Source organism: Lynx rufus, unplaced genomic scaffold (assembly GCF_022079265.1).
Source record: "Lynx rufus isolate CCGP_SWC_20201006 ecotype Redwood Valley unplaced genomic scaffold, mLynRuf1.p SCAF_7, whole genome shotgun sequence".
NCBI classification, from domain to species: Eukaryota; Metazoa; Chordata; class Mammalia; order Carnivora; family Felidae; genus Lynx; species Lynx rufus.
This window is the reverse complement of record NW_025814889.1, coordinates 79,006,303-79,018,798: the sequence shown is the minus strand read 5'-3', so window position 1 is coordinate 79,018,798 and position 12,496 is coordinate 79,006,303. Positions and strand designations below refer to the sequence as shown.

General features: G+C 53.4%; 1 protein-coding gene across 2 annotated transcripts; it reads left to right on the top strand.

Moving 5' to 3' along the window:
• Nucleotides 1-615: 615 nt before the first annotated feature.
• On the top strand, nt 616-12,136 carry KRT72 (keratin 72). Of its 2 annotated transcripts, XM_047065677.1 has the most exons (9): nt 616-1,074; nt 2,728-2,942; nt 5,608-5,668; nt 6,018-6,113; nt 6,800-6,964; nt 7,540-7,665; nt 10,301-10,521; nt 11,152-11,186; nt 11,946-12,136. In XM_047065677.1, the coding sequence occupies exons 1-9, from the start codon at nt 616-618 to the stop codon at nt 12,134-12,136; spliced, it is 1,569 nt and encodes a 522-aa protein (XP_046921633.1). The 2 variants fall into 2 exon arrangements, with proteins under 2 accessions (XP_046921633.1, XP_046921634.1); XM_047065678.1 differs by lacking the exon at nt 7,540-7,665.
• The last annotated feature ends 360 nt before the right edge of the window (nt 12,137-12,496 follow it).

Sequence of the window (12,496 nt, the reverse complement as noted above, 5' to 3'; positions counted from 1 at the left end):
AACAGACGTAGAATTCCTTGTAGACAGACCAGAAATCTCCACTCTCTGGGACTTCCTTCCAGTACTCAGGTCAGAGCCGTCTTTATCCAGAAGGCTTGGGAAAGCAGCAGCCCACAAGCTAAGGATGATTCTCTGGAATATTCTTGACCCTGTTCATGTCCTTCGGAAGCAGAACCCGCCTGGCCATCTGCTCCATTGTACCACACCCCTCCACCTCTAAAGGGTGTCTCCCCCCAACCCCAGCCAGACCCACTGGAAGCTTCCACCACAGATCTTGACAGTGATAACCCCAGTAATTGGAGGACAGCAAGTGAAGATAAGGTAGCCAAATTATTATAATGCAGGAGGTGAGCAAACCAAATGCGGGGTTCCGAGCCATTTTATAGGGGATTCATGGGGAGTTCACTGTTGGGGGGGGGAGACAAATCTCAGGGAGGGGTGGTAATCTCCTATACGGAGAGGCCCCAGGTGGCTAATAGGTGTTCCCGACCTGCAAATTAGGCTGCCTCCAGCCGCCTATTTAAGGGGCTGGGGGGCGAGCCAGGCCTACCAGCGCAGCCGCCCTCCGCGCCCCTATCCCGCGTTCCGCACGCGCCCGCACCCGGTCCCCACAGCATGAGCCGCCAGCTGCACCAGCGCCCCGCCGGCGAGCGCCCCAGCTTCAGCGGCTGCTCGGCCGTCATCGCGGGCCGGGTCAGCGGCAGCTCCGCCTCGTTCCGGGCCGGCGTCAAGAGCACGGCGGCCTTCGGCAGCCGGAGCCTCTTCAGCCTGGGGGGCGGCCGGCGCCTGGCTCTGTGCGCCGCGACCGGCCGGGGCGGCGCCTACGCGCTGGGCCACTGCTCCAGCACCGGCGGCCGGCTGGGCGGCTTCGTGGGCACCGTCTTCGGCAGCGCCGGGCTTGGTCCCGCGTGCCCGTCCGTGTGCCCGCCCGGCGGCATCCCTCAGGTCACCGTCAACAAGAGCCTCCTGGCCCCCCTCCACGTGGAGCTGGACCCCGAGATCCAGAAGGTGCGCGCCCAGGAGCGGGAGCAGATCAAGGCGCTGAACAATAAGTTCGCCTCCTTCATCGACAAGGTGGGTCCTCAGGCATCTGTGCGGCCTTGCGTTGGTGACCAGTGTGCACTGGGGTGCTGGCTCTGCCACTGACAGCTGTGTGAAAACTTGGGCCAGCCGGTTATCCTTTCTGGGCTTCCCTTGGCTCCTCTGTAAAATGGGCACACTGTGGCTCTTACCCCACATGAGGATGTGAGGGTGAACTGGATGTTTCTAAAGTGCTTGGAACAGTGCTAGGCACCCCCACCCCCGACCCAAGACCCATGGTAAACAGAAGCTTCATTTTATCCTTGTGGACGAGACCCGGGGTCGGAACGGGGGTGCGCCACAGGCAGGAGACTTGTGAAATGGCCCTCTGAGAGCTCTCAATTATCACACAAGGAGATGGGTACATATATCCAGGACAGGAGCACAAGAGGGACACTGACCAGGGAGTATCACAGGACGTGATGCTTGGTGAAGGGAAAGGACTTAACAAAGTAGGAGGTAGGATGGGGGTATAAGCCAGGAAGGTGTCTAGAGGAGATGAAAGAAAAGGACCAGAAAACTGAAAGCTGGGGCTGGGGGGGGGGGGGGGAGGGGGAGAGGGGAGAAGGGAGATTGAGAAGGAGGGCATGTCGAGTTACAGGTGTGCATTCTCTATGTGTCTGTGGGGATGGGAGCATGCGGAGGTTAAAAGGGAAGCTGTCTCTGGTGACTCAGAGGCAGTGACCCCAAAGAACGAAGAGGAGAGAAGGAATATGCTTCTGTATCCAACCTGGGGCAGAAGGTCTAGGCCATGAGTCACAGGGGACATAATACTGACAAGAGCTGATGTTACTCAGTGCCCGGTGCTGTCCCAAGGGGTTCCCATATATCAACACACAACCCGTGATTGTGTTATCATTCTGCCTTGCGGATGAGGAAACCAACATGGCAGGAGGCCAGTAAACGTGCCCAGGCTGATAGAACAGCAACAGAGGACTGTGTCCCTCACCGCTGTGCTCAGGAAGAGGAAGGGAGTGGTTGGAGGGGAGAGGGAAGGACTGGAAGAAACAGAGCTACTGTCCCAGAGGACAGGGCTCATTTTCCTGTTCAAAGCCTGTTCTTCCCCCTCATGTTTCCTTCTCTCCCTCAAGCTAGAGGTAGGGAAGAAGAGGAAGGCTAGCGAGTAGCAGAGGCTTGAAGTTATTGAGCCCAAACATGTAAGACTTTTGGGCAAGTATGAAGGAACCTTCTAAAGATGTGAGAACCCGCTTTGAAATGAAAACCGAAGAAACCAACCAAGAGCAACTTAGGTTGCAGATAAGAGAGAACGTGTTAATGGCCAGAGTGACTTTCCAATGCCATTCCCCACCCCTGCACTGTTCCTCCCTTGCTTCCCATCTTCCTTCACTCTGAAAACACCAGCATTTACAGCAAAAGAAGCTACTCCCATCACATGATAACTCACGGTGGCAGTTATAGCACTGCGTAAGCCTACTTCCCGATTTCTTTTAGACTCAATCTGATTTCTCGTCTTGGAGACCCAGAAAGGCACGTCCCCCTGGCTGAATCCATTCTCTGATGAGTCTTGCTCTTTCCTCCCTCCCATCCAAGACCGACTGTATCTGATTTCTGGGGCCCTCTCTCCCCACTTGTGGAGAGGCAAGAACAGAAGGGGGATTCTGTGCTATGACCACCTTTGGGTTCCAGGTGCGGTTCCTGGAACAGCAGAACCAGGTGCTGGAGACCAAGTGGAACCTGCTGCAGCAGTTAGACCTGAACAACTGCAGGAAGAACCTGGAGTCCATTTATGAGGGCTACATCAGCAACCTCCGGAAGCAGCTGGAGACACAGACAGGCGACAGGGTGCGGCTGGACTCGGAGCTGAGAAGCATGCAGGATTTGGTGGAGGACTACAAGAAGAGGTGAGTGGAGAGGCGGAGAATCCGCCACTGGAGGGTCTTGATGACAGATTGAGGTTTCGATTTGCAGCCAGCATTTTTGCCTTCTTAGGTCCTTTGCTGATACCATGTGCGATTTCCTTTCCCCTGGGGAGGGAGGGAGATCCAGACAGGTTGAGACATAGGAAGAGAAAGGATCTCTACCCAAAGTGGTGCCCTGAATCGCCTAGGAAATGGTGTGCCCATTCTCACATTGGAAATGGAGACATGGGGACAAGAGGGCTGTCTCAAAACCAGATGGACAGCCCAGGTGGCATTGTAGCTCCTCCTGTGTGAGGGGCCTTCCACGGGAGTACCTAGGATGTGAGCCATCACGCCAATCCCAGAGCAAAACCTAAAGCTGAGCAAACAAGGGTTTTAAAAACTTTTTTCATGCTGCGGCATATCTGTGCTGCTGAATCCCATTAATTTCCCCCAGGCTTGAGCCATCCCGGCTCAGTGTGATCTGGTATTTTGGAAGCTGGCTTTCAGGTGCCAGGATCTCTAGGGAAAGATGACTTCTTCCACAGTTCAAGGGGATGGAGATGGTCAGAGCCAAGTGATTTCTCTTGCTCCATGTTCAGTCTGCCTGTCCACCCCTGTTCTGAAGTAGCCCCAAGCAGAACTCTGCCCTGAGACCTGCGTGGAGTCCTCAGGGAGGAGGTGACATAGTCTATAGTCCTGAAAGCACACAGATTATGGGGACAGGCTTAAAGAACACGCTCAGAGAGCCCCCAGGCAGTGGAAATGAATACAGTGTGAACTGAGACTGAGTGGCGTTAAGATGGAAATGCCACTCCATTGGATATTTGGGTAGAATTCTGGAGGAAAAGAGGGGATTTCCAGGGAGCGCCCAGATGTCCAGGTCAGAAGCATCCAAAGATCATCTGCCTCTGGACTTTTCAGACCAGGGAAGCCAGGTGTTCTGGAGTCACCACCATGACCATGAGTCACTCAGTCCTCTGAGAACTTCAGCTTTAATATTTATAAAATTCAGATACTGCTGCCTGCCTCGCCACTTGCACGAGCTGTTGAGAGAGGGTAATGCCAGAAAGTAATGTATTAACAGCTCTTAAAAGAACCAAAGTGCTAGGCAACACTAAGGCCTTGTGTCCTGATGTCACTGAGATCCTAGCTTTACTATTAACTAGCTTTATGACTTTGCCTCATGTATAAAATTGAGAGATGATAATAATAGAAGCTATTTCACAGGATTACCGTGGGGATGAAATGAAATAATGAAATGAATTGGGAACTATTGTAAAATCCACTTGGCAAGAAATGAAAGTCTACATCTTGTACAGTAGGTTATTGGAAGCATTCAAGATTAAAGTGATAGAGATTTAATATAATTAATATATCTGTGTTCTAAAACAAAAAATCAATATGCATTTGGCTGTGGCTTAACTTTTATGTATGTATTATAATGTATTTTGTAAATTATAAGTTAGTTCCAAAGTCAATAGTGCTATGAAATGCATTCTTTTTCTTTATAAAAGGGTATAGATGTGTATGTTCTGCTGTTTGGTTTCTAGAAGTACCTAATGAAAAATTATGGCCAAATGAATGTGATTAATTTTGATAGCCATCATGATCAAACTTTTTCTATGTATTTTATGGAATAGAAAGATCGGCTAAAAACTAATTGGTCTGCAACTAGGGTATACTCTTACTTGTTAACGGGAGGAAGAAAGATTGAATATTTTCTAAGATAATGTGAGATAATGATAAATTGTAATAGAAACAACTACTTGATAAAAAGAGGTATTCAATTGTCTTTTAAGTAACCCACATGGAATCTGAGATAAATCATATCAACTGTTTTTTATGTATTTTATCCATGTGACTGACAAAATCTGGCAGGTTCAGAAAATGTGCCAGTCACATTTTAAAATAACCCACTTCACTAACCTGTACTACTTGAGTCATTCAGCAGGCCTTTTTCCCCCTTGGCAGCCAGTGGCATGCCTTAGGAAGAAGGAAAAAGCTGAAATGGATTGCTCGTGTTAAATCATATGGAAACAAGCCATTTTCTAGCATTAATTAAGATTCATTATTCAACATTCTTTGACAACAGTGAGAGGTGACATAGGTCTTTGAGTCATCTATACTCTTGTCTCCCCAATCTATAATATATCTGCATGAAGAACATCCAGTCCTATCCAAGCATCCTGTTTCTAAGACCTTGCTTCATCTGGAACAGAAATATGTATATATAAAAAAAACCCAGTAGAAACAACTCGAAGGTGGGGATAGTGTTTTGTTTGGTGCCTGGGACGTTTTGCACCATGGGCTAATGCACTGTGCTAAGGGGCCGGATGGCAGAAGGGGTGCGTCTTTCTGCTGTCAGGAGGGTGGGGTAGTTGTGAAACAGGAGGGACAGTGAAGCCCCCCACAGGTGCATTCTAGGGCAGCTACACGGCAGGATAGGTCACATGTGAATGAAGGAGCTGGATGTGAATTCCTTTAAACCTGTTCCCGTCACGTCCCCTTTAGAAGGCTGTGCATGCCCCAGGGTACGTGAACCCCAGTTTGTAAGCCACTGCCACGCAGCTCTGGGCATGGAGGTGATCACCAACTGCTCAGGGAGCATTTGCAGAACTGAATTATCCCAATGGCAACACCACCTCCATTCTCTTGCTGCACACAGGTATGAGGTGGAGATTAACCGGCGCACAGCTGCTGAGAATGAGTTTGTGGTGCTCAAGAAGGTGAGAGGGGAACAGGAAGGGCTGGAGGAGGCCTAGGGAAGCTCCCTGAACACCTGACACAGTGATGTCGGTAGGCTGAGGAAAGGGTGACCGGGGTTCTAATTTCCCTGCTCTCCTAAGTCCCCTTGCCTGGGATGCATGCTCCCAGAACCTGCCAGCTTCCAGACCACACATTTCGCCACACTTCTGGCACGGCCATCGCCCCGCGCATTGGTTGGTTTGCTCTCAGCAGCCGGGCCTCCCTGTGGAGGCCAGGGAGAGGGGAGTAGAGCCCGTAGGGAACCTGAAGCTCCTTGTGGCAGGGAGGGAGGGCAGGGGAAGGCAGCTGGCTCCTCTCTGTGTCCCCCAGGACGTGGATGCCGCCTACATGAACAAGGTTGAGCTCCAGGCCAAAGTGGACTCCCTGACGGATGAGATCAAATTCTTCAAGTGCCTCTATGAAGGGGTAAGGATATCGCTGAGCTCTCCTGTGTGGTCTGTGCCACTCACAAGTGGCTTCTGGCCCTCGGCCTGCATGGACGTGTCGACCGAAGGTTGGCAGCTCAGTGCAGCTGACGTTTGCTGAGCAATGAGGTGGGCTTGAGGAGGGCCTGATGGAGAATAAGTGATCCCTGTCTTCCAGGAAGTCATAGTCCGATAAGGAAAACAACCTGCAGATGAGCTCTGGTGGGGAGCAGAGGAAGGTATAGGGAGTTCTGCCTGAGCCGCCAGGGAAGGTTCCCAGAGAAGGATGAGGAAAATCTCAGGGGCTGCTGAGAATGGCACGGGGGTCTCGCCTGAGGGAGCTGAATGCGTGGCCTGAGTTGTGCTAAACCGTGAGGGGCCTGGGGAAGGGAAGGTGGTCGGTGATCCTAGAGAAGCTCTGTGTGCCACGCTCAGATCTCATATTCCGGATGAAGTCATAGAGTGTGGAATAGGGGTAGGTGCAGGCCTGAGTGCATGATGGAGAGGGCAGTCCCACCTTGGGGCTGAAAGCCCAACGCGCTCCCCTCGTGCCTGGCACACACCGGCACTGGTAGGCTCTGTGGAAGGCTGAGGGAGGGCAGTGAGGGATTGGCCAGGGAGGGTTGGGAGATGTGCTCTCTTCATGGGGATCCTCTAACTGGCTCCACTTCCCTAACTGTTGTCCAGGAGATCGCTCAGATGCAGTCCCACATCAGCGACACATCTGTCATCCTGTCCATGGACAACAACCGGGACCTGAACTTGGACAGCATCATCGACGAGGTCCGCGCCCAGTATGAGGAGATCGCCCTGAAGAGCAAGACCGAGGCCGAGGCCCTGTACCAGACCAAGGTGGGCTGTGTGCCAGGTGTGCAAGGCCCAGTGACTATGGCTGCCACTCTCTCCTCGTGTGTGCATGTGCATGTGTGTGTGTATTGGGCTGGGTTGAGACCTCTTTTGTCTTGGAGTTGGGCCTTGTGGAAATGCCCCCCTGTGGTCCAGGGAGGGCAACCACAGCTTTGGCATGTGTTAGGGGCATATGTGGGCTTGGCTGTTGGCCCTAGCTGACAGCAGACGTCACATGAGCCACAACCCAGGGAAGACTCTGTCAGTTTCTGTGGGTAATCCATCCATCTTGGCTTTTCTTTGTGTTCCCAACTTCGTAGAACTCCACCAAGGCTCTCACCCTTGTGGACCTGAGGACCCTGTTGAGTTGGAGCAGGGCCTTCCTGTCTGAAAGGAAAGGGGGGTCTTTCTCTCCCTTTTCCTTCCCTCCTAGTCCCTCCCCCCCATCTCTCCTCCTAGTACCTTTACTGCTTGGGCAGTGAGAACAGCATGTGGTCCCCCTCCCCCTCTCCATGCTCAGGACCCTTGGGAGGTGAATTCCCAATGGTCCTCTGCTCCTCCTTCTCGCCCCCCAACGTCAGATCCAAGAACTGCAGGTCACAGCGGGCCAGCAAGGGGACGACCTCAAACTCACCAAGGCTGAGATCTCAGAGCTCAACCGCCTGATCCAGAGGATCCGCTCAGAGATAGGGAATGTGAAGAAGCAGGTGGGTTCCATGAAATGCGTCAGCTGACGGGCTGTCTTGAGCACCAAGGGTATGAGACTAAATACAGAACAAGGATAAGACATGGTCCCTCCTGAGGGCATTTACAGTCCAGGAGGAGAGAATAGTCTGAACCCGTATAGAAGGATGAAGCATTCCACCCACTGTGAAACATGCTTCCTAAGGGCTGTAGGGGTCCGGAGTGGCCAGAGCGGAATGAAGACCCCAGGGAGGCTTCCTACAGGAGGTGGGAGGGGATGGGCAGAAAGGAGAGGGAAGGGGTCCTGGTGAGGGAGCCGGCATGAGCAATGGATCCAAGGTGGGCGCTGCATGGCATGTGTGCAGGGGTGAGAGGCACCTAGCTCAAGCACAAGTTCTGTGATGGGTGGGGTGCGAGGGGGCGGGACCCCACCGGGTAGCACGGGGCAGATTATGGGCACCTGTGAAGCTGGGCAGTGGAGTTTAGACCCGACCCAGTAGGTGAAAAGGAGGTTTCATGTGATGATGAATCGGTGCCAGAGGAAGGAGAGCCCAGCAGTGGAATTTAGGAGAATGGGAGAGAAAGAGCTTTCCAACGTAGACTTGGCCTAGGGCTCTGCTCTGTGTTTGCACCCTGCTGTGGCAGCGCTGTGTGTGGTGGCCTGGCACCGAGTGACCCCATGACCCCAGGTGCATCATTTGGGTTATCTGAGTCTGTAGGAAGCAAACCCAGGAAATTCCCAGAGTTGGTGGAGGCTGGCACAAAGGCTTCCTGGGCAAGTCAAGTGGCCCTGTCCCCTTGTCCTCTTCTTTATAGGCCCCTCCCTTCCCTACACACACACACACACACACACACACACACACATACACACGCTCTTCTTCTGTGCACCAGGCTCCTGGCAGCTGAAAGAAAAAAGACCACATTACACAAGAACTCATGGCGTTTTTCATTTAATCAAGTTCTGCATACATGAAAGAAAAACAACAAGGTGTTTGAAGCTGCCCTCAAGTATCAGATTATAATGTGTAGCTGGCAAAATGCCGTGTGTTCACGGTTGGGTGAGCTTATTACCAGAAAGTGACGTCTGCAATCAGAACACCACCTAGGAGGTCAGGGAAGATGTCCTCCGTGGGGGAGCCCATGGGGGTCACTCTCGATGCTTGGTCCCCTTGAAGCTCCTCCAGAGGGCCCTCAGTCAGGGTGCTTTCTGGCCCTCTGGCCTTCCCACCAAAGAAGCACATAGTTTCACCTGCAGACTGTCTTGACATTTGCTGACCCCAGGATCCATGGGATGATTGTTGTCAAGGATGCCCCAATTTCATGCCCTCTCCCCTCACGCCACATTCATGAGACCCAGAAGCCTCCTGGGCTCACCGTGCGGGACCTCAGTCGGTGAAAAGGAGCAGAGGCCAGCTTGGCAGAATTTGGCACACTTTCCTATCAGACAGGAAGGCCTTGCCCCAGCCCAACAGAGTATATTGCCACGCCCTGAATGATTAGACCTCCACAGTCCCGAGGATGGGATGTGGTCTTCTGTGGTCGGGTGGCTGGGTCCTGAGGCTGTGAGCCACTCACCCGAAACACTATGGGTGTTTGCACGGCTGGGGGCCTGCCCGGCACAGGGGTGGTGCCGGCTGGACCGCAATCTAGAATTCCGTCTGGCCTTAGCATCAGCTGCTTTCCTTGGGGTGAAGCAAATTTGACTGCAGAGGAAGGGGACACACCAGAAAAGAGAAGCCAGAGTTTTATTTATTTATTTATTTATTTATTTATTTTTTTTTTTTTTTCAACGTTTATTTATTTTTGGGACAGAGAGAGACAGAGCATGAACGGGGGAGGGGCAGAGAGAGAGGGAGACACAGAATCGGAAACAGGCTCCAGGCTCCGAGCCATCAGCCCAGAGCCTGACGCGGGGCTCGAACTCACGGACCGCGAGATCGTGACCTGGCTGAAGTCGGACGCTTAACCGACTGCGCCACCCAGGCGCCCCGAGAAGCCAGAGTTTTAGATCCCACCAAAACCTTGGCCTAGTGATGGAACACACACCAAGACTAAGAGGTCCAAAAGCCCACGGCAGCCGTCCCATGGCCGCAGCCCAGAGCCTCATCTGCAGTTTTGTATTGCACGTTAGCCTTCTACCTGACAGCAGCTGTCTGCCCGCTTGGGAAACCTGGTAACAAGAGTATCTTTTGAGGCTATTACTCCCCTAGTGTGATGTTCTGTGGAATTTTGGAGGCCAGACTCAGTGTGGCAGGTTTACTGGACAGAAATTTCATCAGTAAGGAACTTTATTAATCCCTCTTTTTTTTTTTGTTTTTGTTTTTGTCTTGGGTTGGCATTAGAATCTTGCAGCCAGTGTTACACACCAGGAGGGGGAGGGCAGGGGCCACAGGCCCAGGGAGCTCGCCTTCTCAGTGCCCTTCCTCCTCTCTCCCAAGGTAGGGAAGCTCCAGCTTCACATGCCAACGCATGAGCGGAGGTGAGCCATGCTGGAATTAGGAGAAAGAACAGATTCATCTGTAGCAATGTCCAAAGTGGGGGACACTGGGAGGACCTCAGAACATTTACTATCGGTCAGGACCAAATGAGGGGAGGGTGTCTGAGCAGGATCTCAGAACTGCATTCTGGCTCAAAGCGCTGGATGCACTTGCTCCGCAGTGCTCTAACCTGGAGACGGCCATCGCCGATGCCGAGCAGCGGGGCGACTGTGCCCTGAAGGACGCCCGGGCCAAGCTGGATGAGCTGGAGGCCGCCCTGCACCAGGCCAAGGAGGAGCTGGCCCGGATGCTGCGGGAGTACCAGGAGCTCATGAGCACGAAGCTGGCCCTGGACGTGGAGATCGCCACCTACCGCAAGCTGCTGGAGGGTGAAGAGTGCAGGTGGGGGGCCAGATATCTCTAATCTGGAACAGTTTCCCGTCTGCGTGAGTAGGAAGATTCAGGGAAAACAGTTTGGGTCGGTTCAGGTCCTACTGAGGCAATGGGTTTGACATGGTGCAGTAGGAAAGACCAAAGTTAGACTCTAGGAAGGACTGAGTTGTAAAAATCCCAGAGAGGTAGTGGGAGAGGAAATATTAACATCTGTAGCGGTTGCAAAACAGAGTGTCCCTGGCCCTTTGTGCTGCGCGCTTGAGGGTGAGTCCGGGGAGGGGGCGGGCAGGATGGCTTCCAAGAGTCATCTGAGCACGAGGTAACTCTGGCAAAGCCTGAGGCCCTGCGAGGATGTGAGCTCGTTCTTCTTGACTGTGTGAGACCACTGGCATAATAGAGGGGAGCAGGGACATGATCACTCCAGCCACCAGACCACTCCAGAGCCGCTCTGATGGAGAAGGGAGCCTTCACAGCAGATTTTTTTGTCTCTGTTCCTTTCCGGAGAGGTCCTGCTGGGGTGTGTGGGAAGAAGGGATGGATGGGCAGTGTGCATTCTGAGGGGCATCCCTGTGACCCCCTGGATAGATGCAGCGCTGCTTTACAGAGGGTTTATCTGCCTCCCCCACTTTCTCTCTCCAGGATGTCCGGGGAGCACCCCAGTTCCGTGAGCATCTGTAAGTACCAGGACCTGGTTCTGCCCTTGGTCACCTACCAGAAGTCTGAGCCTCCAAATCCATGACACCAGAGAGAAGTCAGGACAGCAGGGAGGGTTCAGGACAGATGTAGGGGTGTGAAGAGGCTTTAGTAGCCAGTGAGAAGCAGCGGATGGAGAAAAATAATAATACCGTGAAAGACAGAAGCACAATCCATGGAAAGATCAAATGATGCCCAGTAGTGTATAATCTAAACGCCTCTTGTAAGCATGAGGCTTCCTGGAGACATTCTATTGATCTTGAGACCAGCGCACAATCAAGGCTCTAGCTTGCAGTCGGTGGGGCGGGGGGGGGGAGGGTGTGGGGAGGGGGGGTAGTGGTGCTGGGGGTGGTGGGGGCTGGGGGGAGCCTGAGGGCAGGACGGTGGAAGAAGCTGAAACAGGCTGGAAAGCTAGGGACGGGGCAGGGGAGTTACTGTGTGTGGGGGGGTACTCCAGCAGCCCCTTCCTTGGGGGCCGCACCGAAGGGTCTTTGTTCCTGTGGGGGAAGGTCCCTGCCAGAGCTCGCTGGAGCTCTAAGTCTGTCGCTGGTGGATGGATGCAGACCGATAGGACAGGGTCTAATACGTGCGGCCAAATACTTGAAAAATGATCAGTGCTGCTGAAAACCTCTTTGTAAACTAAAAGCACACTGCAGAGAGAATCTGTCCCCAGGGGGAGGGAATTGAAGGAGTGGCCGGGATGCCACAGGCCAGGGGTCTTCTCTTCCCCCCTGTTCCAGCTGTGATCAGCAGCACTGGCGCTGGGGCAGGAGGGGCTGGCTTCAGCGTGGGCTTCGGCGCCTCGAGCAGTTATGGCTTTAAACCCGCGGCCGTGGACGTCAAAACCAAAGGCAACTGCGGCAGCGAGTTCAAGGATCCCCTGCCCAAGACCTCAGGCAGCAGCTGTGCAACCAAAAAGGCCTCGAGATGAAGGGCTGTGAGCAGAAAGCTGCAGAACCCGTCTGCTCCACCCCCACTCCCTGCCCACCCCCACCCTGTCCCAGCCTTGAAGTGCTTCCTCTGGAGCCCCAGTCCCTGAGCCGTCCCCTGTCCCTGTGGTCTGGGTGGTGCACGCTCTTTTGTGGGAAGTCCGGTCACGAGTGCTCTCGGTGACCTCCTTCTTGGCCATTTATCATTGGGTCGCTGCCCCCAGTGCAGAGATAACGCATCTGTGTAGGATGTTTCCCCCTGGCCAGGTGTGAGCCCCTCTGTCCCCATGCCTTTCTTGGGCCTTTGCGGCCCAGGGGGTCTCTCTGTCCTCTGCTTCGGGTCATGTCCGGTTCTCTGCTTC

Bases quoted from the DNA above. Each gene is read 5' to 3' on its own strand.
- KRT72 (XM_047065677.1), top strand. From the start codon at position 616: ATGAGCCGCCAGCTGCACCAGCGCCCCGCCGGCGAGCGCCCCAGCTTC. The intron at 6,114-6,799 runs GTAAGGATATCG...ACTGTTGTCCAG, and splicing joins TCAAGTGCCTCTATGAAGGG to GAGATCGCTCAGATGCAGTC. The intron at 11,187-11,945 runs GTAAGTACCAGG...CCCCTGTTCCAG, and splicing joins CCCCAGTTCCGTGAGCATCT to CTGTGATCAGCAGCACTGGC.